At 43.3% G+C, this 25,158-nt stretch overlaps 1 protein-coding gene, 1 non-coding gene and 1 pseudogene across 2 annotated transcripts; 2 read left to right on the forward strand and 1 right to left on the reverse strand.

Annotated features, from left to right (window-relative positions):
- Window positions 1-1,216: 1,216 nt before the first annotated feature.
- On the reverse strand, window positions 1,217-1,288 carry TRNAD-GUC (transfer RNA aspartic acid (anticodon GUC)). Its single transcript has one exon. It is a non-coding gene; the product is annotated as a tRNA-Asp (tRNA).
- Window positions 1,289-2,764: 1,476 nt separating this feature from the next.
- Window positions 2,765-9,099, forward strand: LOC125528328 (asparagine synthetase [glutamine-hydrolyzing] 2). Its single transcript, XM_087530738.1, has 15 exons — window positions 2,765-2,953; window positions 3,025-3,122; window positions 4,229-4,367; window positions 4,596-4,691; window positions 5,014-5,155; window positions 5,994-6,089; window positions 6,337-6,431; window positions 6,932-7,093; window positions 7,271-7,351; window positions 7,429-7,650; window positions 7,743-7,877; window positions 7,975-8,055; window positions 8,164-8,250; window positions 8,352-8,459; window positions 8,577-9,099. The coding sequence occupies exons 2-15, from the start codon at window positions 3,043-3,045 to the stop codon at window positions 8,814-8,816; spliced, it is 1,764 nt and encodes a 587-aa protein (XP_087386864.1). The 5' UTR covers window positions 2,765-2,953; window positions 3,025-3,042; the 3' UTR covers window positions 8,817-9,099.
- Window positions 9,100-14,352: 5,253 nt separating this feature from the next.
- LOC147992522 (uncharacterized) lies at window positions 14,353-21,476 on the forward strand (annotated as a pseudogene).
- The last annotated feature ends 3,682 nt before the right edge of the window (window positions 21,477-25,158 follow it).

The raw sequence follows: 25,158 nt of genomic DNA on the forward strand, positions 1-25,158 counted from the left end.
CGCATAAATACACTAAAAATAAAAAAATAAAAAAAATACTAGTAGCGATGGAAAGAAAACACACTGCCAGTAGTTACATTAGCAGCAGCGTGGGAGTGAACAAGCGCTGCAGCTATTTGTCCTAGCAGTAGCGCGTGCGGCACGCGTTACTGCTAAGCAATAGCTGTAGCGCCTTATTAGTAGCGCGCCTACCCGCGCTACTAGTGCGCACAAAACCAGCGCTACTGCTAGGGTTTTCCCTAGTAGTGCCTATGCGCACATCGAGGAGGATGGCTGACTGAGTCATGCCGAACGCCGCCACCGCCACAGAGAAAGTAAAGGTGAGGAGACGCCCTGCACCTCAACACGGGCTTGGGGAAAGAGAAGAGAAACCAACCGCGAGGCATCCCATACACACTTTCTCAGCCCAATTCGGCCCGATAAATGACATGAAGCCCAGGTAACTCTGCGGAGCAGCTACCCAAGAGACGAATGCGCGATAGATGAAATCAAACGGCCAACGAATCAAAGCGTTGTGGTGGCTCGTAGCTCGCCCCATTATACTGTTTCTTAATGATGCAGTGTCTGTTCTAGATGTGTTCAGTTCAACTTCATATATGCAGATGCTATTTACTTTCTCTCCGTCAGATTGCATGACTTGCTTTATCGCAGCTATATTAGTCATGCTTTATCTAATATTTCTGTTAATAAAATCATTTGGTAAATTGCTCATATTTCCAACAGCTTATGCTTGGGCAGCAAACATGTGTGTGGCGTGCACAAAATTATTGTGCCAAGTGGCTGCATTTGCATGACCCATTGACGGATTGTAAGTGAAAGTACCTAAATGAGTAGCATTGCAACATAATTTTGTTATAACAAGAGGGTGGTGTGCAACTGAATATTTTGAAGGGACTGCATGTTCCTCCTCCCCCTCCCCCTCCTATATTTCTCCTGCTGCGAGTGTCATGACAGGGTATAGATAGAGCAGAGTTCGATATGATTTCGGATGCTATTATTACCATGTTTTTCTCGTCAGCTAGAGCCTCAGACCGTCAGTTTGGCGAAACAAATACCAAAGCTTGGAAGGGATCTTTTCTTGTGGTCGGCTTGCTCATGCCAATGTGTTAACTTCTGCGATCGCTTTGTGAGTGCAAAAAACAGAACAAAAACTGCTGCCATCGATAACTCCTAGAACTTCAAGTGCAAAATAAGCGAGGGAGAAAAAAAGGTGAATCGCCGTTGCCGGGGATCGAACCCGGGTCACCCGCGTGACAGGCGGGAATACTTACCACTATACTACAACGACCTTTGATGCTAATTTGATTGGCAAAGATTATATCACCAGGCGCTTCTTATCGGCACCTCCCATCAGGTCCTCGTCGACGAAACTCTCTACTCCTCCTGATCCATGAAGACGACCGCACGAAACTCTCTACTCCTCCTGCAATTACGTTTCCTACTCTCCAACCCATCTTGGTTCTTCGGCTTTAGGCAAAAAAAAAAAAAAAAACGTTAGTCTCTTCGTGCACCAGTTGTTCCCTTGGAAGGTTCAATAGGTCCGCTCTTCAAATCCAAAGTTCATTCCCGTCAAACAATACATTAAACAATCAATCTCACAAAAAACTGAAATGACTAGCGTGGGTTTGCTGATTTACCTGACATGTGTCCATAGAAAACGCCGGACATATGTCCAGAAAACTGCCTAGAAATGCCTACAAGGGTGTTCAATTTTGCCTAATGAAATCCACAGAAAAACCTCCAGCAAACATTGCGTGCGGTGTGTCCATAGAAATGCCTGACATGTGACACACGGGTGTTCTGATTTTCCTAATGAATTTCACTGAAAACATTTGCTTGCGTGCGTCCACAAAAATGCGTGACGTATACATTTGGGAAATTTGCTTGAAATGCCTATGTGGCTGTTCCAGTTTGCCCGCCAAACCGTGTCGTACTGAATTCCACTGAGAAGGGAGGTGTGTTGGCCTCGCACCAGTTCTACTAGTAAAGCTGCAACCTCGCTATTGACCTTGGAAAATGAAACTCTTTCTCCCTTAAAAACAACCAAAAAATCTATAGCAAAGCTTGAGATTGAGGCTCGTTCTCTCCAAAATCTCTATGGGATTTCATGTCGCGCCTTGGAAAAACTTAGCATGAGTAGTGTGGAGGAACCTCGAAAATTGTGTTGCATTGCTCAATTTTGGCATGCACAAGATGCACTCTATCTAACTACGAATTTAGATGTCGGATTTCAATTTCCCCACTTCCCGCAACAGATGCGCATGCCGTCATTGTGAAAAATCTCCGAGTCCCATGAGAAAATAGGTGGGTTGTAGTGAAGTAATCTTCTGTCCGAGATGTGCAGTGTGTCGTGACCTCGTTGTCCCCATGCTTGTTTGCACCACCACCGCGCGCCCCCCCTTCTCATCCACTTTCACTCGCCGCGCGTGTGTGACCATTCCATCCCCTATGTGGTACCCGCTATTGCCGGTTCCCATAGCTCACACCGCCGCCTTGCCACCTGCTACCCGGCCGTGTGAAATGGGGAAGGACAAAAACCACCCCTCACCTCCCACGTGGCGTGATCTGATGACTTGATCCGATGGTTGAGTTGCGGCCGCTCGGAAGCAAAGAAACCAAGCGCTCTCTTTATAGCATTTTTAGGGGATTCTAGCATTTTGTTGAAAAAACACAAAAAAATTATATGGGAGTTTCGTGGGCCGAATCCGCGCGAGCGGCCTGGCCTGGTACAGTCCATGCGTAGGGCGGCCTACCTAAATCCCAAGCGCGCCCTACCTAAATCCCTCCTGCTCTACCACCACCCAGCCGCCGTTCCGTTCCGCCCGTACCTTACCCCTCCCCACCACCCGCGCCTGCGTCGCCGCCGGCGCCGTCGCCGGCGACCGTCCCTCCTCGTCGGGGCGCCGCCGCCTCCGCCCCGCTCGTCCGCGGCGTCTGACCACCGAGCCTTGAGGTACCAGCTTGTTTTATCTTTCCATCCCGTCCAGCGAGTGGTCAAATCACCTTCGGAGCTCGGCGTTGCAGGTCCCGCCGGCCGCCACGATGTGCGGCATCCTCGCCGTCCTCGGCGTCGGCGACGTCTCCCTCGCCAAGCGCTCGCGCATCATCGAGCTCTCCCGCCGGTAACACGCCCACCCCGCCGTTTCATCCCCCCTCCTTACTTTTTGCACCGTCCCTGTGCGTGCGCGCGCCTCCGAGGGTTAGAATTGAAGTTGGCGGTGGATTTCTGTGGACTGGAATAGCAGGCGAGATGTGGGTCAACTTTGGCCGGGTGATGTCGTTCTCGCCTTATTTACCATTTTTAGTTATTTGACTTGTCACTTTCTTTTTGTGATGGAAAGCCATTTGGCTTATTTAGTGTGGAGATATTCATGAATAGTTTGTGTTAGACGAATTGTTGATATACCGGGGAAATTTTGATTAGCCTTTTACCAATGCAAGTTTCTTTGTTTGTGCGCGATGGCCTTTTATTTTGGGGGAGCCTGTCTATATCCTGAGGAACTGTGAGGTTCTGGGTTTGGGGAATGGAGTATGGTGTACGGTATGTAGGCGTGCACTCCTTGAGGCACGAAATGTTCAAGTGGTAATTTGGAAACTGGTGGCAGTTTTTGTTACCTAACGATGTGCTTCGCTTGTGTGATCGTGCATGCTGATGTGCCTAAATGCTATTGATTTCAAATTTGTTGAAATGCATTACTTGTAGCAATCCATCAATATTGTGTACATGTGCAATCAGGACAGTGTTGTGAGGTGTATGGGACTCTATCTGTAAAGCCATGCAACATTATGCTGTCCCCTTGTACGCTTTTATGTAATTGCAGTCAGATAGTTGAGGATGTTAACATGGGATTATGGTCAAATGTAGTTTGTACACCAATCTGTAGAAAACTTCACTTCTATATCTACTGAAAAATTTTCTTTTACGAATAGGTTAGGACATTACATTCAAATGTTAGCAAATCTAGTTTGCTATGTCTTAGGACTTACTGTGTGTAACTTCTCCACCTTTACGAACTGCAGGGTCATGGGGTAACATTTTTCAGGGCTTTTACTTTAGATTAGAGACAGTTGTTGTTCAACACAAAGTTGCATTAGAGTAAACTGGAATTAGAAATGTTCTGTACTGCACTGACTAAATTTTCTGTCTGCTGCTTGTTATTTAAATGTTCTTAGGCGATACATGGTTCATTTTATGAAATCTTATGCACCCGTCTACCATTTTTCATAGATTACGGCACAGAGGCCCTGATTGGAGTGGTATACACAGCTTTGAGGATTGCTATCTTGCACACCAGCGGTTGGCCATTGTTGATCCCACATCTGGAGACCAGCCATTGTACAACGAGGACAAAACAGTTGTTGTGACGGTCAGTATCTGGAGTGAGAATAACGCTTCACTATTCTGCTTTTGTAACTAGCATTTGGTAGTATAATTATGTGATGGGATTTTAGAAATGTTATCTGTCGAGCTCTGCTCAATACATCTTTTGGGACGACCTTAATCCACCATATTCTTGTAACTAAGCCAATTGGAGAAAATATGTTTTATTCTTTAATGTTTTTGTAACCACACCTTGTCTGTTTGACATTTCCAGGTGAATGGAGAGATCTATAACCATGAAGAACTGAAAGCTAAGCTAAAATCTCATCAATTCCAAACTGGTAGTGATTGTGAAGTTATTGCTCACCTAGTAAGTTTGTATTCTTATTTATCTATGTTCAGCTTCTTTTGGTGTCCTATTGTGTAACTTGGCTTCTACCAACATTTTCAAGGCTCAATTATTTTGACAGCTTATGGCGGCTTATGGCATAAGCTGCCCCCTCCCCAGCTTATTCTAGAAGACTAGAAGCCCCCAAAATTTTTAGCATCGGCTTCTAGAATAAGCTAGGGAGGTGGCAACTTATTTTGGCAGCCACCAAATTGGGCCTAAATGCCTTCACCTAAGCATCATCCTCCAGTGCATATATTTTATATGTTAACATCTGTACTTTCAAATTCTATTGTTTTCACAGTATGAGGAATACGGGGAGGAATTTGTGGATATGCTGGATGGCATGTTCTCGTTTGTGCTTCTTGACACACGTGATAAAAGCTTCATTGCTGCCCGTGATGCTATTGGCATCTGTCCTTTGTACATGGGCTGGGGTCTTGATGGTACGCATGGAATCTGTTCTTGTAGCTACTTGTCCGTTTAATCTCAACTGTTTCAATGGTCAGTCAATGTATCATGGGGAGGTGGAAAACAAGTTGCATGTAGGTTCATTTAAATTCAGGTTAAGATTAAGATTAAAAGTAGATCTATCATCGCTTGCCTACTTCCTTAGAATATAATTGGATAAGGCCAATTCATTTGCAAAAATAACAGTAAAAGATAATAACCCTAGATCTAGATCTATCATGGGCTCACATCCCACAGAATTTGGAGTGGTGTCTCACCATCTGCAATTTGATAGCTAGAATATAGAAGTGTTACTCCCTCTGTTCGGATTTATAAGGCGTATTGTGATTGTCAAAGTTCAAGCTTTGACCGTATCTTTTCAGTAATATTTGTTACTAGTTAAAAAATCACAATCAAGAGAAATATCTTTTGTATTTGAATCCAGTGGTATAAATTTTGTGCCACATAACTCACATATCATGAGATTTAATTTTGGGTCAAATCTTTACTTCTTTAGACAATCAAATTTTGCGTTATATACCCAGACGAAGGGAGTATCTAGGTTGTTGTGATGATGCCCGTGATATATGTGCAAGTGCAACTTGAATGTCTGATGGGGAAGATGTAGGTAGACATAATATTTGCTAAGCTGACTGTTAAATTTGCTATACGGAATTGAAAACTATGGTTGGCTGTCTGCATTTGCAAGTACACAGTTCTGGAACAGTAAGCACTGTAGTGTTTGTATGTTTCAGAACTTATCACGGTTCTATGAATTTAAGTAGTTTCTACAAATCTACTATGCATTAATTTGTACATTCATTGTTATTCCAGGGTCAGTTTGGTTTTCTTCAGAGATGAAGGCATTGAGTGATGATTGCGAGCGCTTCATATCGTTCCCTCCTGGACACTTGTACTCAAGCAAAACAGGTTCAAATATCTTGTTGCATTTGTGACAAATTAACGATCTGATCATGCATTATACTAGCAATGCAGACTTACAAACTCCGAAGGCAAAAATAGTATAAGCTACTATGTACTCCCTCTGTCTCAAAATATAAGATGTTTTTGGTTCTAGACTTAGACCAAAAAACGTCTTGTATTTTGAGACAGAGGGAGTATGTTGTAAATATCAATTTTTCTTGCCTACTAATCTGCTTTCTAACATTTGTCCTAGGTGGCCTAAGGAGGTGGTACAACCCCCCATGGTTTTCAGAAAGCATTCCCTCAGCCCCCTATGATTCTCTCCTCATCCGAGAGAGTTTTGAGAAGGCACGCCTTTCCTTATGCTTTCTGTTACAGTTTCCTACCTTTTGATGCATAAATTATATGCTTATAGTTATTTAATGTTAATCTCTTTTATTTTGTTTCATGTTGATATGATGTATTCATGCCTCTGATTAGGCGATGCTTGTTTGGAATACCCTGGTTGATAATTCACGGGTAGTAATAGGTTATTGTAGCTCCCCACAATCACAATTATGTCTTAGTGTGATGATTTCTATATTAATATCTTAGATAGATGGCATTTTATTCGAAATCATGCTACTTGTTATTAAGTATGTACAGAGTATAATAACTTATTGTGTCTGACGCATATTTCATAAGTTAAGTTTCTTTATGTATATCATCTATTATCGAATATCCAATTCTGAACCTGGGCTCATCTGCACCCGGTCAATAAAAAATTCATAAAAAATTCAAAACAAATCAAAAAAATCCAATTTTTTTTGCGCAAGGTAGATAATTTATCTTAGATGAATTGTTTGCAGGCTGTTATTAAGAGGCTAATGACTGATGTGCCATTTGGTGTTCTCTTGTCTGGTGGGCTTGACTCTTCTTTGGTGGCTTCTGTTGTTTCACGCTACTTGGCAGAAACAAAAGTTGCTAGGCAGTGGGGAAACAAACTGCACACCTTTTGCATCGGTTTGAAGGTACATTTCTCAATGTTGCTTACTGGTGTATTCCCATTGCTGAGAATCTTTCAAAATTTAAGTTGTTTTCTTGCTCTTATGAGTATCTTTTACAAGAAAAAAGAGGGATTTTCAATGGAGTGATATAAGCAGTGGATAAAATATGATAGAAGTTCTAACACGTTCCAATTTTTGTAGGGTTCTCCTGATCTTAAAGCTGCTAAGGAAGTTGCTGACTACCTTGGCACAGTCCATCATGAATTACACTTTACAGTGCAGGTTCGTTATTTTTGTTTGCCCTTTGCATAGAGGAAGAGACATTTTGAAGTTATTAATTCATCTGAAAAAAATCGTAGGAGGGCATTGATGCTTTGGAAGAAGTTATATATCACATCGAGACGTATGACGTAACGACCATTAGAGCAAGTACCCCGATGTTTCTAATGTCTCGGAAAATCAAATCGTTGGGTGTGAAGATGGTTCTTTCGGGTGAAGGTTCCGATGAAATATTTGGTGGTTATCTTTATTTTCATAAGGCACCAAACAAAAAGGAACTCCATGAGGAAACATGTCGGAAGGTAATTAAAGATAACATTGCTCCTCTTGGTTTATATCTGCTAAGTTGTGATCAGCTGATTAACTTATTTGAGTTGTTTTGCCTGGCGTTTAGATAAAAGCTCTCCATTTATATGATTGTTTGAGAGCGAACAAAGCAACTTCTGCCTGGGGTCTCGAGGCTCGTGTTCCATTCCTCGACAAAAACTTCATCAATGTAGCAATGGACCTGGATCCGGAATGTAAGATGGTATGTAATTTCTTGCAATAATACACAAATCACTCTAGCTCTATTCATTTATTATAACTAGCATCATCATCTTTTTTTTGTCTTGGAAAAAAAATAGATAAGGCGTGATCTTGGTCGGATCGAGAAATGGGTCCTGCGTAATGCATTTGATGATGAGAAGAAGCCCTATTTACCCAAGGTTGGAGAAGTTCATCTTTTTATTTTGTTATTAACTTATTATATTTGCTTTGTTACTTGCACAAGCTTGCTTGTATGCTCACAAGGAAGATTTATTTTCTGTGAACAGCACATTCTTTACAGGCAAAAAGAACAGTTCAGCGATGGTGTTGGGTACAGTTGGATTGATGGATTGAAGGACCATGCTAATGCACATGTATGCCATCTTTCCTTTGTCAAACCATTCATAAATTGACAATTGTTTATTTATTTGACTTGCGCCCATTAGAATTGACGTTTGCTCCCATTCATGTTCAGGTGTCAGATTCCATGATGACGAACGCCAGCTTTGTTTACCCTGAAAACACACCCACAACGAAAGAAGCCTACTATTATAGGACAGTATTTGAGAAGTTTTATCCTAAGGTCCAGAAGCTAAACCAGCATTCACTTTTATCATGATATTTCCAAGCTATTTCATTTGCATGGTAAAAGAAAAATTTAATGCCTGCTCTCCACTTGACTAACAATTCAATTGTGCAGAATGCTGCTAGGCTAACAGTGCCAGGAGGTCCCAGCGTTGCATGCAGCACCGCGAAGGCTGTTGAATGGGACACCGCCTGGTCGAAGCTCCTCGACCCCTCTGGCCGTGCTGCTCTCGGTGTGCATGACGCGGCATACGAAGAAGAAAAGGCTCCTGCATCGGCCGATCCCGTCTTCCGTCCACCAGCCCACGGGGAGAGCATCCTAGTCGAAACTGGTGTTCCAGCAGCTGCTGTTTAACCTTCCATTCCATGGTTCCATAAAATGCTCGAGAAAATGTTGTTGCTTAGTTTAATTCTAGCTTCCTTGCAACTTGTCCGTAGCGGTCATTCAGTGTAGAAATCGCTTTGTTCCATTTTCCTTGTTGCTTGCTGTTATGTTTTGCTTTTCGCATGTAATTTACTAAGTTTATGTGGTGAGCATTGCATTGTAAATATTTCACCATGGTTGTACCATCCGAGTTGCTCAATGTCTGGTTTGCAAACTGCAAAGTTTCATTAATAAATTCCAATGTTGGTTTCTATTTTTTTTTTTGGTATTGTACATGTTAGCATTATTAACTTTTATTTTGGGGGTACTTCAGGCACTCCCAAGTCTGAAACCTCATCTGAAATGTTGTGAAATTTTTCAAAATCAGTGGCATACACATACGAACACAAAATATCAAGTATGGGCTGTATTCAGCAATTAGTTCAACGTGGTTGGTATTCAATCTCATCTTGTGCCAACTTGACGTGAAACTGTAACGAGCGCGAATTAAATTTCATGAAATTGGCGAAACTCTTCCATGTACCGTGAAATTGGTAACAATGGGTCAATTTATCTATCTACCAAAGGGTGGGTACAAAAATGAGATTACAGCGTTCTTAAAAAATGAAATTACAACCGCAACCAGGTTATGCGTCTTACAAATCTCAAGAGAAAATCACCAATCATAGAACAGGCAAAAAGACACCACGAATGCTCAAAAAAAAAAAGACACCACGAAACTGCTAAAATTTCAGAACCCCATAAAATTTATCTCATGCTATGCACGTTAATTAATCAAATGCCCTTTGCTTTGGGTTACGAGACTGCGACATTGTCCTTGTCTAGGAATAGTGTTGTCCCCGCTCTTTCCTTGTTTCGTTGGTGTGTTTATCACTAGCAGAGGGCATGTGGAGCCGTGTCTCGGACGGGTCTTCTGGGATCCGGTGGTTTAGGTTTTTCGTGGATCCATCTGAATTTGGCCGGCTTTTGTCGTCTTTGGAGTTTCTAGAGGCCCTTATCGGCATTTTCATCTTCAGGGCGGCGGTTTGCTTTGTAGATCGCGACTGTCGACGTCTCCTCATCTGCATCGATGACTTCCTGTGCTGCTTCTACAAACTCTTAGATTTAAGAAAGTCTGCTCCACCGCTGGTGAATGTAGGAGGAAGAAGACTTCGGTACACCCCAATATTTGAATGTAATTTTATCTTTCTGCATGAGTGTATTTGTAAGGATATGTGATACTTAATATATGGCCTTGAGCCCTTTTACAAAAAAAAAACAAAGAACAACGACTTGGCTGCTTTTTATAAAGGACCGTGCTAACGTCCAGTCGACCGGACGTTAAGCAACATATCCGCACAATCGTAACCCACCTCCCTCTCGTTACCGTGATTCCACCGATTTTTTTCTTCTCTCGAAAACCGTATACGCCAATAGTAAATCGCTAGTGGTTTTTCTGGTTTTTGGCTACACAATATGAAAAGAAAAATAAAAGTGCTAGAAAGGGGACTTGAACCCAAGTCTAGACTTTGAGCCCAATAACCAACTAAACCACCTTCAATTGTTGTATATTCTATATAAACAAGGTTATTTGAACCTTTCTTTTTTCTATCATATTAGGGATAATAAATTCTTTTGCTTGGTAATTTTGGCATGACCAGCGTGATAACTATGACTTGAGCAACATGATAACTATACTATGATAAGCCTGATAACTATAATATGAGAAGGTTAATGACTATACCATGAGAAACAAGATAACTTTACCATGGGGGAGTGGTAACTTCACACTGGGGTATGTTTTCGACAAAAAAAAGTTACCGGGACATGTTTCAGTAACATTTTCACATGGGTAAAAAGTTATCAATGTGTTTTATGTAAGTTATCGGGTGTCTGGTGCGTAAATTACCTTGCTATTTGCATTGGGTTATCAGGGCATATTTCTAGAACTTTTCGCCCAAGGTGAAAAGTTATCAATGCGTATATATGTAAGTTATCAGGTTAATTGTACATAAGTTATCATCTTATATGTAAGTCAACACCTTCCTTCCAGGTCGAAAAATTATCACACTTTAACTGAGTAAGTTATCAGCTCTGATGTGTGTATATTAGGATGTTATTTGCATGGAAGTTATCGAGGTATGTTCTTCAACAACATTTTTCTTGGGTCAAAAAATTACCGCAAATGTTTGTGCGTGGGTAGTTACCAGCCCCGTTATGTGTGTATTACCGTGCAGGGTATTGTTCAACAAACTTTTCTCTCGGGTAAAGGTTCTCGCGGTGTTTCTACACAAGTTATCAGGTCGGCCATGTGTATATTAGCATGTTATTTATACAAAATTACTGGGATATGTTTTCAACAACTTTTTCCCCTTCAAATCGAAAGTTATCATGGTTTTTGTACGTAAGTTATCAGCTTCGTGTGGGCAAATAATCATGTTGTTACACATAAGTTATTGGTGCAATTTTTTCAACAACCCCCCTCCATTTCTGGGTCAAAAGTTACCAAGGGGTTTGTACACAGGTTGTCAGCTCCCTTGTGTGTAAACTACCAGGGTTTTCCTTCCAACAAGTTCCAGTGCTCCCCCCTCCCCCCAACGGCATGGTTTGGAAATTAGCCACTCGATGCTAGTAATATTTTGTTAGTTTTTCTTGCATTAAGAAGGATAGTATTCATACAAAATGTACACATAAGCTACTTAGTTAGCTAGAAATTCAGGTTCGAATATTCTGCACCATTCACACACGTGATCTTTTTTGCTTTTCTGGCCGGAGATCAAAAGGTACAAAAGAGAAATCAAACGAAATTTAATCAAAAAAACGAGATAGCCCAGGTGGTTATTGAGTTGTGAATTTAGCTATAGGTGGAAGGTTCGAATCCCGGCTTCCACACTTTTTTTGAGAAATTGAATAGAAAAAAAGGAAACATATGCGTGGACTGAGAAATTAGTGGTCGGAAAAAAGGAAACGGCTGGGAAAAAAGGAAACTGAGAAATTGAATAGAAAAAGGAAAATATTTAAATCCGCACACTAATTAGTTGCCGAAAAAAAGGAAACGGCCGAAGAAAAAAGGAAACTGCCGCCAGCGAGGTGCGTAGCAGCGGGCGACGATCGCGTTGTTCGGATCTGTTGCAAACAAACAGTCGGCAGGATTTTAGCTTTGACGTTTTATAAATTAGTAAAGTTTATTAGTATATGATCGATCTCAAAGGAGAAGGTGTTTATTATATGACCAGATTGCAACTAGAGAAGTCAACTTCAAAAAAAAAAGAAAAACTAGAGAAGTAAGAGATTTTCCGTGACTGGATCTAGCTGAAAAGGGAAACAAAAACTTAGGCATAACCGAGACTTCCCAAGTGCATGCTCAGGCGATCGAGATCGCCATGTCCAACTCCCCCTCTCGTCGGCACCTCCCACCACCATCAGGGCCTCCTCCGTCCCGCTCCACGGCGATCCATGATGCCGACACCCCTACTCCTCCTGCAAGTACGTACGCTGGCTCTCTGACGCATCTCGGTCTTTCTGCTTTAGGCGAAAATCGTCGATCTTGTCCAACTATTTTTCGGGGGAAGGTTCAAACGATGAGTTCAGCTCTGGATCAGAAAACCTAGTGCATGCTCATACGATCGAGATCAGAAAACCTAGTTGCTCTAGCAAATCCACCGCCGCTTCGTGTAACCTGACTGGCTGTTTGTTTTAAGCATGGTTTTAAATAGCCCACCGCACGCTATAGCATTTACAAGAGGTCTTGCACTAAGGGACTTTGATTCAAACACATGAACAAACATTTTAAATAGCACGCTATAGCGCTTAGAAGAGGTCCACCGCTAAAAGGCTTAGCGCACTATTTAAAACTATGGTTTTAAGTTTTCACGCACAAGTGTTTTCATCTTTTATTGCTCTCAAGCAGTCCTGCTTCTCGAGAGTTTACATAGTTCTCTCTTGCAAAATTCGAGTCGCATGAAAAAAAGTGATACTCCCTCTCTAAAGAAATATAAGAGTGTTTAGATCATTCTTTACAGAGGGAACTACATACTTACAAGCTGCACCGAATTGCAGATAGTAGACAAGAGGCCCGGTCGGCGAAAACATGTAGTGCATCGCGCCAACAACAAGGCGATGTTTCACAAGGTACCCGAAATATGAGGCAAAGACCTGTTTTTGAGCAACTCCCACAGGTATATCTTCTTGCTGGCAGTAAAGTATTCCAATCACAAGGAAACGTCTATCACAGGATCCCCAGAAAAAAATAAACTGCTATCACATGAATATATGATGCATCTAGGCCTAGGAATTTTGCTTGCCTTTTGCAAATAATTTCTCAACGCGATGCTTGTTTCCATAAGAAACAGCAGTTCCAGTTCATCGTAAATCGCGATAATAGCTATACATGTACACCCTCGTTCCCATACTAGAGAGTAACTTTGTTAGCTCCATCAATTCATTGTTCTCATCCGTTGTGGTTTTGATGCAAAGTATATGCCCAAATTAGCACGCTATACAAATGTGAATTTGTTGTTTATACTAGTCAGCTACTACCTATCATCTGACTGTTGAACTTGGTTCTGCAGGACATTCTATATTGCATACACTCCCTCTTGCCGGTGCAAGACGCTGCTTGTGCTGCCTGTGTGTCTCGTGGATTTCTACATTCATGGAGATGCTACTCCAAGCTCATACTCAACTACCGTACACTTGAGATGGCTAATAGAATATTTAAAGATCGAGAAACCTATTTCATAAAAAATATTAACCAAGTTATTGCGAACCATCACAAGAACTTCGATTTATGTTTGTCTCTTATGGCTGCATCAAAGCCTCCTCCCTTGACAGGTGGCTCCAAATCACCGTCAGGTCTGGGATCAAAGAACTTGAATTGGCAATGCCTTTACACATGGAGGAAGAATACAACTTCCCGTGTGCCGTCTTGTCTGATGAGGCAGCTGCAAGTTCAATCCAGTCTCTCTGCCTCTCCAGCTGCGCTTTTCACCCCACGTCGTCACTTGGCCTCTTGAGAAGATTAACATGCTTACATATGTCTCTGGTATGCATTACAGAGGAAGGATTATTGCTCTTGCTCTCAAAATGTTCCGTCCTGGAGCGGTTGGAAATCTCCCTTTGCAGTGGGATAATTTTCTTGCGAGTAGCATCTACAATGCAGCAGCTCAAATACATAAGTTTTGCATATTGCACGAAGCTGCAGGTAGTACAGATTGATGCCCCAAATCTCTGCTCATTTCACTGTGATGGGATCCTGACAGAAATCTCGGTGAGAAATTCTTCCCAACTTAAGAATGTAGATTTGTCTGGCATTCTCTCTGATGCTCGCGCCAGGCTTCCATCCATCATAGGACATGTTGAGAGCCTTACCCTGTGCTCATCTTATTTAGAGGTATATATTTTTGGTTTAACATCTTAATGACCAAATTACTGCACGGTTAAATGTATGTATACAACGCATCTTTGTTGGAAAAATGCATGATTAATCTTGGGGTCTGTCCTTTTGAATGTCAATTTCCCAATTCCAATGCTGCCCTCCAAGTTCCCCCACCTCAAGAACATGGAGATCGTACTCCGCGGAGAAGCAAGGGCCTTCCCCAAAAGCCGTGACATCTTCTCTCTGGTTTCTTTTCTTGATGCTTCTCCTATCTTGGATTCTTTCATCCTGCGGGTAAGTCACTAGGTATAACCCTCAGAAGTTATCCATGAAAATTAGCGTGTTGCACCTTTTCTGTTGGAACAATGACAGTAATGTATATGCAGGTAGAGAAGGGTGCCATTAGGCCCGATCTCGCCGTTGGAGACGACTGCGAGTATGCGAAGCGAAAGCTAGAGTACCGGCATGACCACCTCAGGCATGTGCAGATGTGCTGATCACGGGGTTCTGTCCATCCAAGAGCCTGGTCGAGCTCACAATCCACATCCTCGAGAGCACAGCTTCCCTCCAACGCCTGACATTGGACACGACCTACGGTTATGATAGGAGGTTAGGTAGCTTTGGCAGATGCCCCGCCTCAACCAAGAATGGCCAGTGCTTGCCAATGAGCAAGACATATCTCGCGCTAGCTCGTGGAGGCATGGAGGTTGCGGGTCGGTACATCGCTGGGAGAGTTTCAATGGATGTTCAGTTCGAGGTACTAGAACCATGTAGTCGATGCCATACTGCCAACTCGTAGATGTTGGTTTTACCAATGTAGTTGGTTTTAGATTAGGGAGCATCTGTATTCACATGCTTCATGTCAGTAGCACTAAACATGTATTTTTCCATAGCACAAACAAGATTTTCAATCCAGAATAAAACCTCGGGCAGTTCAAGGCATCCAAGTTCCCTCCTGGGTTGGCTTACTGTTGCCTCTGACTATGACCTGGCTGCCTGCATTGCTTTGATTAAGTGGCAAAAGGTTGGCTTACTGTTGCATCTATTAGACGCAGATCGCCTCGATCAAATAACTGGCAAAAGAGAAAAATTGGCGGAATGCCTTTGCCGGTTCAAACCTGGCCAACTATCGTACAATGGCACATCACTTCAATGATCCATCCGATTCCACTATTTGTTGCGCCGGAACAGAGAGATTAGGAAAGGAAAGTATCGTAAACCGTCGAGCCACTTACTCATGTAGTCATGTTGATCATTATGTCTCAAATCCCTGGAACCACGTCCTGCTCATGAGTCGATGCCCAGCGCACCCGATTAGGTTATCTCTACTTCACCTTTACCTATGGAGCATGTGCCAGTTCATCGGGAAAGAAAAATCCATGGAGCACATCATATGGTACTTCATCTCTACTACTCATAGTTTTAAATAGCCGGCCATAGCCCCGCTATAGCTGTTTGAGGGTGTTGCCGCTAAATGATTTCATGTACAATTTGCCGCTATAGCTTAGCCCAGCTATAGCTGTTTTTAAGGGTCGCCGCTAAATGCCATAGCCCGCTATTTAAAACATTGTACTTCTCGCACTTTTTTAGTATAAGCGTCCTAGCTTTACGGAAGGATGTGAAAAGCCCAGACAAATAAAGCATTACTGAAGAAAATGAAAGGGAAGGAATTTCTGTAGCAATGATTTGTCAAAACCATACCCTACCAATTTGAGAATTGGCCCAATGCGTGCATTGATGAGGTGATCTGCGGATGGACATCAGATTGCTCATGATACAAGAAACTCGAGGTTTTTATGTGAAGAACGACCCTTTAACCACAGGTTTGTGAAACTTAGCCTTAGTTTATCTTCCTATTTCCTGATGATGCTTCCCCCACACTTAGCTACTCCCGGGCAAAAAAAAAAAAAAAGGTTCTCCCGGGCGGTGTCTTATCCGTGCCCACCCTCTAGGACCAGGAGGTGTGTCTTCCTCGTCGCCGTCGGTGACATCTGCCTTGTAAGTGGTATACCCTTTAGCCTCGTACTCCTCCCAGAGCCACTCACACTCAGCGTTTATCATAGGAAAAGCCTCCAAATTAGGCGGCTATTTCACAGCGTATATCTATCTACTCCCTCCGTCCGAGAATATAAGCGCGTTCTTCAAATTAGGCGGCTATTTCACAGTGTCTATCTATCTACTCCCTCCATCTGATAATATAAGCGCGTTTTTGATACTAGTATAGTGTAAAAAATGCTCTTATATTATGAAACGGAGTGAGTGCTTATTTGAACTTCTAAACAGTGACTAACACAGTTGGATGCTTATCAGATTTTGCATGCATCCGTAGGTGTAGTTTCTACACAATGTTCGAGGCACTAAAATATGCGCCAATGTTCTATTAGAATTTTTGTCAATTAATTTGGAAATTCTCTTGCGCTTAATTGATGAATGAGATAATCGTTTGCTTCATTTTTTTAGAAAAAACAAAACCCTAATACCCGTACAATGCAAAGTGCTTAGAGTAGTGTTCAGAAAAACAAACCAATTTTGTCTAAGCATCGCCTACACATTTCTTTGGTTTTATGTGACTTTGCTATTTGCTAGCGTGTTTTTGTGTGCGTGTGTTGTGTTGGCTAGGTGCGTCTTAGCTATGCAAAGGCAGGGTCTGTGCTCATTGAGTTTGTATCCTCTTGATGCTACATTTTAAGTCAATTAAATCCACCCTTTATCAAAAAAATGTGTAAGTTGGCTGTTTTTTTGTGCAAGTCATTTTTTATTCGCCATCAGATCTCCATCCAACAACCAAGATTGCGCAACCACTATTTATCTTCCTCCTCATCTTCCTTCTTCCTCCCACACTATGATGTTCTACAAGTGCATAGAGTTTTAGTTGTAGCATTTTCGAAGTGAAAATGTCAGATCCTACATGTAGCATAGGAAACGGTCTTTATCTCTTGTACGGTTATTCGATTGTGCCTGCAAGTTAGTTGGGGTCCAAAGCAAAAGCGGATGTGAAAGTTGGATTATTATGAGGATGTTGACTGAAAACTAAGTTTTCAAGTAAAGAGTAAAAGAACAAGAGAGTAATGGAAACACTGAAATCAACAATAAGGCTAAGGCGTCCTCAGGGAATCCGGATTCACTGCTAGTATGTAGTGTAATTATGCGAATGCATAATTCTAGGTTTAGATGAAAAATTCACTTCATATATTCTTATAAGTAAGCGAAGCCAAATACAAATGTGTGCATACATGCATCAGCCACATATCACACCACGTCATCATCGTTACTCCCCATATTCCGGTTATGACAATGATGATTAGGGTTTCCCCATGGACGTGGGTAATGGCCGGTCTTTGTTATTCCCCTATACAAGGTCAATGAGGTCTCAAGGAGGGAGATAGCTTTTGTCACAGTTGTACCTCCGCTCCTCGCTTCACTTTTTTTAGAAAATGAGGTTAACCCCCGGCCTCTGCATCCGAAAGATGCATGCGACTATGATATTAAGCAAGTGCAACAAAATACAAAGTCTGTAATCCGGAGTACAGCTCATAGAAGGAGCACAAATAGAAGAGGCTAAGAAAATAAATCAAAGCCACAACCGGCTGGATGAGACTATATTAAGGACCTATCCTATTATGCGCCCGCCATCCAAACCGGTTGAAGATAGTCCGAGCTACCATCTCCCATCGGTTGCACCCAGTAGCCAAATGCCCCCTGGAGCCCATAGGAGTGAGTAACAACCACGTACAGATCCATGTTATAGCTCTGAAAATAACCTGCAAGAAGTTGAGAAGATGTAATATGTTAAAAATCATATCATTCCTACAGTTCCAGATAACCCAGAGAAATGCACATGTTCCAATCCGAATACTTGTCGCAATCTCAGGTTGTAACCCATTTAACCACGTCCCAAACAGCGCATCTATGCTATCTGGCGGCGTGATGTTAAATGCAATATGAATAGAATGCCAAAGTAACTTCACTAAAGGACAATCAATAAATAAATGTTGGATTGTTTCGTCCTGAACACAAAAACAACATCGTGGACTCCCGACCCATCTCCGCTTTAGTAAGTTATCTTTGGTAAGAATCACCTGTTTGTGAACAAACCACATGAAAAAATTTATGCGTAAGGGAACCTTTACTTTCCAAATGTGTATCAATCTTGGGATAGGGCCAGAATTAATAAGATCTAAGTACATAGATTTAACTGAGAACACTCTGTTCGTTGTCAGTTTCCACTTCACGTTGTCTGCTTGATCGGAGAGATGAACGTCCATCAACCTCTGCACCAAGTGCAACCATGAGTCCCATCGTTCCCCGACTAAAGCCCTCCGAAACTGTATATTCAAAGGTACCGTCTGTAATACTGTTGCAACGTAATCCCGCTTACATTGCACAATATTATACAAGGTAGGATATTGCAGGGCTAACGACGTGTCCCCTAACCAAGTATCCTCCCAAATCGCTTCACTCGGATAGTAACATCCTTCATGTTCATAAAAGCAAATGTTTTGTGGTTGACTAACACATGACATCATGAAAAATATTAAGATAAACACAAAAGGGAATCATGTATCCATCGATGTTCAGCTCATACACACACTAGGGTGAAGGAAATATGCCCTAGAGACAATAATAAAGTTATTATTTATTTCCTTATATCATGATAAATGTTTATTATTCATGCTAGAATTGTATTAACCAAAAACATAATACTTGTGTGAATATATAGACAAACAGAGTGTCACCAGTATGCCTCTACTTGACTAGCTTGTTGATCAAAGATGGTTATGTTTCCTAGCCATAGACATGAGTTGTCATTTGATTAACAGGATCACATCATTAGGAGAATGATGTGGTTGACTTGACCCATTCCGTTAGCTTAGCACTCGATCATTTAGTATGTTGCTATTGCTTTCTTCATGACTTATACATGTTCCTATGACTATGAGATTATGCAACTCCCGTTTACCGGAGGAACACTTTGTGTGCTACCAAACGTCACAAAGTAACTGGGTGATTATAAAAGTGCTCTACAGGTGTCTCCGAAGGTATTTGTTGGGTTGGCGTATTTCGAGATTAGGATTTGTCACTCCGATTGTCGGAGAGGTATCTCTGGGCCCACTCGGTAATGCACATCACTTAAGCCTTGCAAGCATTGCAACTAATGAGTTAGTTGTGGGATGATGTATTACGGAACGAGTAAAGAGACTTGTCGGTAACGAGATTGAACTAGGTATTGAGATACCGACGATCGAATCTCGGGCAAGTAACATACCGATGACAAAGGGAACAACGTATGTTGTTATGCGGTCTGACCAATAAAAATCTTTGTAGAATATGTGGGAGCCAATATGAGCATCCAGGTTCCGCTATTGGTTATTGACAGGAGACATGTCTCGGTCATGTCTACATAGTTCTCGAACTCGTAGGGTCCGCACGCTTAAAGTTTCGATGACGGTTATATTATGAGTTTATGAGTTTTGATGTACCGAAGGTTGTTCGGAGTCCCGGATGTGATCACGGACATGACGTGGAGTCTCGAAATGGTCGAGGCATGAAGATTGATATATTGGAAGCCTATATTTGGATATCAGAAATGTTCCGGGTGAAATCGGGATTTTACCAGAGTACCGAGGGGTTACCGAAACCCCTCGGGGGCTTAATGGGCCATAGTGGGCCTTAGTGGAGAAGAAGAGAGGCGGCTAGGGCAGGGCCGCGCGCCCCTCCCCCTCTAGTCCGAATAGGACAAGGAGAGGGGGGCGGCGCCCCCCTTTCCTTCCTCTCTCCCTCCTCTTTCCCCCCTTCTCCTAATCCAACAAGGAAGGGAGGGAGTCCTACTCCCGGTGGGAGTAGGACTCCTCCTGGCGCGCCTCCTCCTGACCGGCCGCACCTCCCCCCTTGCTCCTTTATATACGGGGGCAGGGGGACACCCCATAGACACAACAATTGATTTGATCTTTTAGCCGTGTGAAGTGCCCCCCTCCACCATAGTCCACCTCGATAATACTGTAGCGGTGCTTAGGCGAAGCCCTGAGTCGGTAGAACATCATCATCGTCACCACGCCGTCGTGCTGACGAAACTCTCCCTCAACACTCGGCTGGATCAGAGTTCGTGGGACGTCATCGGGCTGAACGTGTGCTGAACTCGGAGGTGCAGTACGTTCGGTACTTGATCGGTTGGATCGTGAAGACGTACAACTACATCAACCGCATTGTGCTAACGCTTCCTCTTTCGGTCTACGAGGGTACGTGGACAACACTCTCCCCTCTCGTTGCTATGCATCACCATGATCTTGTGTGCGCGTAGGAATTTTTTTTAAAGTTACTACGTTCCCTAACATAGGTTTCCTTCATATCCCCAAGAACTAAGAGGTTTACTCGGACATGGAGACAACAAGCATCATCAGTGTGGTCATGGCAATAATAAATGAATGATTAATGTAACACTTCAACTTAAACTTCACTTTATGTTTGTGTCTTATGGCAGCATCACCAGCATGTGGTTAAGGTTGAGACACTTAAACTTAAACTTCAGTTTATATTTGCCTCTTACAGCAGCATCTGACTCATGCCTCGACAGGTGGTTCCAAATCACAGTCAAGCCTGGGATCAAAGAACTTGAATTAGCAATGCCTTTACTCATCAAGGAAGAATACAAGTTCCCATATGATGTTTTGTTTGATGAGGAAGCTGCAAGTTCAATCCAGTCTCTCCACCTCTCCAATTGTGCTTTTCATCCCACGTTGTGACTTGGCCTCTTGATAAGATTGACATGCATGTTTACATATGTCTCTTGTACGCATTATAGAGGAAGGATTAATTGGGGCTCTTGCTCTCAAAATGTTCCGTCCTAGAGCGGCCGGACATCTCCTTTTGTAGTGGGATAATTTGCTTGCGAATAGCCCATACAACACAACAACTCAAATACATTAGATTCACAAATTGTAAGATTCTATGGGTAGTAGAGATTGATGGCCCAAATCTCTACTCCTTTCACTGTGATAGTATCCTGACAAAAATCTCGGTGAGAAATTCTTTCCAACTTAAAAATGTAGATTTGTCAGACATTCTCTCTGATGGTCGGGCTAGACTTCCATCCATCATAGAAATTGTTGAGAGCCTTGCTCTACGCTCATCTTATTTAGAGGTAAAATATTTTTTGGGGTTTACCATCTTAATAACGAAATTACTACATGGTTAAATGCATGTACACAACACATTTCTCTAAGAATAATGCATGATTAATCTTGGGGTTTGTCCTTCTTCAGAATGTCAAAGTTTGAATTCCAATGTTGCTCTGCAAGCTCCCCCAGCTCAAGAACTTGGAGATTGCACTTCGTGGAGAAGCAAGGCCCTTCCCCACAAGCCATGACATCTTCTCTCTGGTATCTTTTTTGGATGCTTCTCCTAGCTTGGATTCTTTCATCCTGCTAGTAAGTCACTATGCATAACCCTCGAAACTATCCATGAAAATTAGTGTTATACTTTTATTGTTGGAACAATGATTGTAATGTATATGTAGCTAGAGTAGGGTGCCATTATTAGGTCCGATCTCGTCGCCAGAGACGACGACGAATATGCGAAGCAAAATCTAGAGTGCAGACACGACCACCTCAGGCATGTGCAGATCACATGGTTCTGTCGGTCGAGCTCACGATTGACATCCTTAAGATCGCGACTTACCTCGAACGTTTGACGTTGGACACAACATACGGTGATGATAGGAGATTAGGTACCTTTGGTAGATGCCCCGCCTCAGTAGAGAATGGCCAGTGCCCGCCAATGAGCAAGAAAACTCTTGCGGGAGCTCATGGGGGGGGGGCATGGAGGTTGCACGTCTATACATCGCAGGGAGAGTTCCAGCGAATGTTCAATTCGAAGTCCTGGAGCCATGTAGTCGATCCCATATTGTAGACCGGTAGATATTGGTTACCAATGTGGGTGGTTTGATATTTAAGAGAATTCTATCTATATTCACATGCTTCCTACCATTAACACTAAAGAACACGTGTTCTCGACAACACAAATGAGTTTTATTGATTTGAAACAAGGAAGTTGATTCAACATAAGGGAAAATAGTATCTTCTTCTTGATGTTCTTGCTTTCAAAGCCTAACAAGTTAATAACTATCTTCGTAGCTCCAGAATGTTTTAGTTTAGCTTCTTGCTGAGATGATTATTCATAGATAACAACTGGCCTCTCATTTCTCCGGCAATCGCGTCAAAAAACTTGAGTTTCTTTTGGATTCTTCCTTCCCCTGATTCCACGAAGTTGGCCCAGATTTGGATTTTCCTTAATAAGAGGGCTCATTTGTACTTTATTCCTTGCGAATTAGCGAATAAAGATCAAAAGCATTCTTTGATGAGCCTGGATAGCATTAAAGTTCCATTTCAAGGGAGGACGATGTACCATGATACTTTATGTTTTGTCGAGGCCAAAGAAAAATTTCTTTCTGAATTATAATAATCCAGTCAATTCAAATGGGACACAAGTATTGGTACCAAGGTTTCCCCTATTAGGCGAGACGAGCAACAGAGCTACATCCCTACTCACCCGGTCTATGCACATTGCTCTTTCCAAGAGGTTGGCCGCTAGGGCGAAACAACCAGAAAAATAACTAGAGTTAGAAACTAATTCCCTCCCTTGCTTCGAGGAAAAAGGTAGAATAGTTGAAAGTCTGTCTTGGGAGCTAGGGAGGTCCAAGCACACATGGTCCACAGAGCGGGAGTTGGAGCAACAACAAGATCAGCAGCAGAGCCTGCGGTGGAGCAACAATAGAGCAACGACAGTGGAGGCAAGGAGCACAAAGAATAAGAAGGCAGGGGAGGAGGGTCTGTAAGGCTGGTCATATTGGGGAGTGATACTACATCCATAGTGCATAGTATCATAAATTAGTATCATAGGTAGACTTATTTATAAACATGCATGACACATAGTAGCATAACATTTATTATGATACGGTATCTACCTATGTTACTATATATAACCCTCTCTTTCTACTTTAATTGTCTGTCACATAAGCATGTTTGTGAGTCCCAAGTGCATGATACCAGTTATATTACCCCCACTATGGCCAGCCTAAGGGCTCTCCCCTTGTCTCCTCTCTCTTTATAGGTAGACGAGAGGCGTAACAGTGGCAAAAAAATCTCGTCCACGTGGCAACATATCTCTTTGTATTCTCATTAACGCCGCGTAAAGCGCGCGGGAATTGAGGGGTTGCCATTAATTAAATGCCACAAGGATCGAGGCGCACACTACTACAATAATTGGATGTGGCCCGAGTGGGGTCCCAACCCACTCTCGCAGATCATCTTGACCAGCTGTTAGACCTGACACGTGCGAGAGCGAGGCTATGGCCTAGGAGGAACAAAGAAAACCTAGAGAGTGGGGGAATCAGGGAACGAGGGGAGAAGGAAGAGCAGCGGCGCTGCGCGTGCGTGCTACGTACAGGTAATGGATGGGCTCTGCTTCACCTTGAGGCCTTGGGCCAGAACAAATAAGTGGGTTGCCTATATATTAGTATTTTGCACTTCCAATAGACCGGGCCGTGACCTGGGATTGTCCCCATTAAGATCCGCCAGTGGCAGGAGTAGGGTTTTACCTCAAAAGGAGGGCCACAACCTGGGTAAATCTGGTCTCTTATTTCTCCTCATATCTACTCACCTCACTGGGGCACCCTATTGACCGATCCACCGGATTCTACCCCGACAATATTTGATACATCTCAGTATCACTAAGATGTACACACTACAAAAAAATACACATCCATGACATTTTCGGCCGAACGAAATTTTTTTCTGTCATACATATGACACTTCTATGACGATAATTGTGACAAAACCTGGTATCATCATAGATGTGGTGGGCTCCTACTTCTATGACAAAAAATCATGACATAAAATGGGCTTTTCGTCCTGGGCGGGCCGGAGACGCAGCTGCATGACATTCTTTGGGCCATCCATGACGGAAAAAACCATGGTAGAAGCGAGGGCGAGGAAAATTTCGTGAAGTTCCCGGTTACGGTGGGAGGTCAGGGGCCGAGCGATGCGCGTTTCTCTCGTACACGTACGCGCGTGTGTGCGAGGCGTTGGCTCTAACTGAACCTGAGCGAGGCGTTGGGCTCTAACTGAACCCGAGCGATTGCACTGCAGGCTACGCGTTACTGAACCCGAGCGATCGATCGATGGCTGTTAACTGAACCCGATCGAGCGATTCCTTCGCTACTGCTGCTAACTGAAGCCGATCGATGCTGCCTCTGGTATGAACAGTGAGCGTTGCGGGGGGGTGGGGGGGGGGTGGATGAACAGTGAGTGGTGGCGTTGCCTCTGGATGAACAGGACCCCGTTGTGTGGAGGGCTGGATGAACAGTAGATGGTGGAGGGGTGCCCGTGGAGGGGTGGTTGAACAGGACCCCGTGGTGTGGAGGGCTGGATGAACAGCAGACGGTGGAGGGGTGCCCGTGGAGGGGTGGTTGAACAGTAGCCGGTGGAGTAGCGCGTGGTGGAGGCTGGATGAACAGGAGCCCATGGAGGCTGGAGGAGGTCGACGGTGGAGATGAACAATATCCCGTGGAGTCCCGTTTTGCGGTACGCCACACCCCTCCCGGTGAACAGGACCCCCGCTTCAACCGTAGGAGGTTCGTTTCGTCCGTTTTGCGGTACGCCACACCCCTCCCGATCAACAAGACCCCCGTTTCGACCGTAGGAGGTCCGTTTCATCTGTTTTGCGGTACACCACACCCCTCCCGATCAACAAGACCCCCGTTTCGGCCGTAGGAGGTCCGTTTCGTCCGTTTTGCGGTACGCCAGACCCCTCCCGATGAACAGGATCCCGTTTCGAACGTGGCCGGTCGAACACAAGGTCGTTTCCTCCGTTCTGCTGTACGCCAGGCCTCGTTTCCATCGCCTGTTCCGTCCAAGCCCTCCCGATTAACACGACCACACATTCCGTTCCGACCTAGCTAGT

The sequence above is a fragment of the Triticum urartu genome, chromosome 1A, assembly GCF_056163025.1.
Source record: "Triticum urartu cultivar PI428250 chromosome 1A, HENAU_Tu73, whole genome shotgun sequence".
Classification (NCBI taxonomy): Eukaryota; Viridiplantae; Streptophyta; class Magnoliopsida; order Poales; family Poaceae; genus Triticum; species Triticum urartu.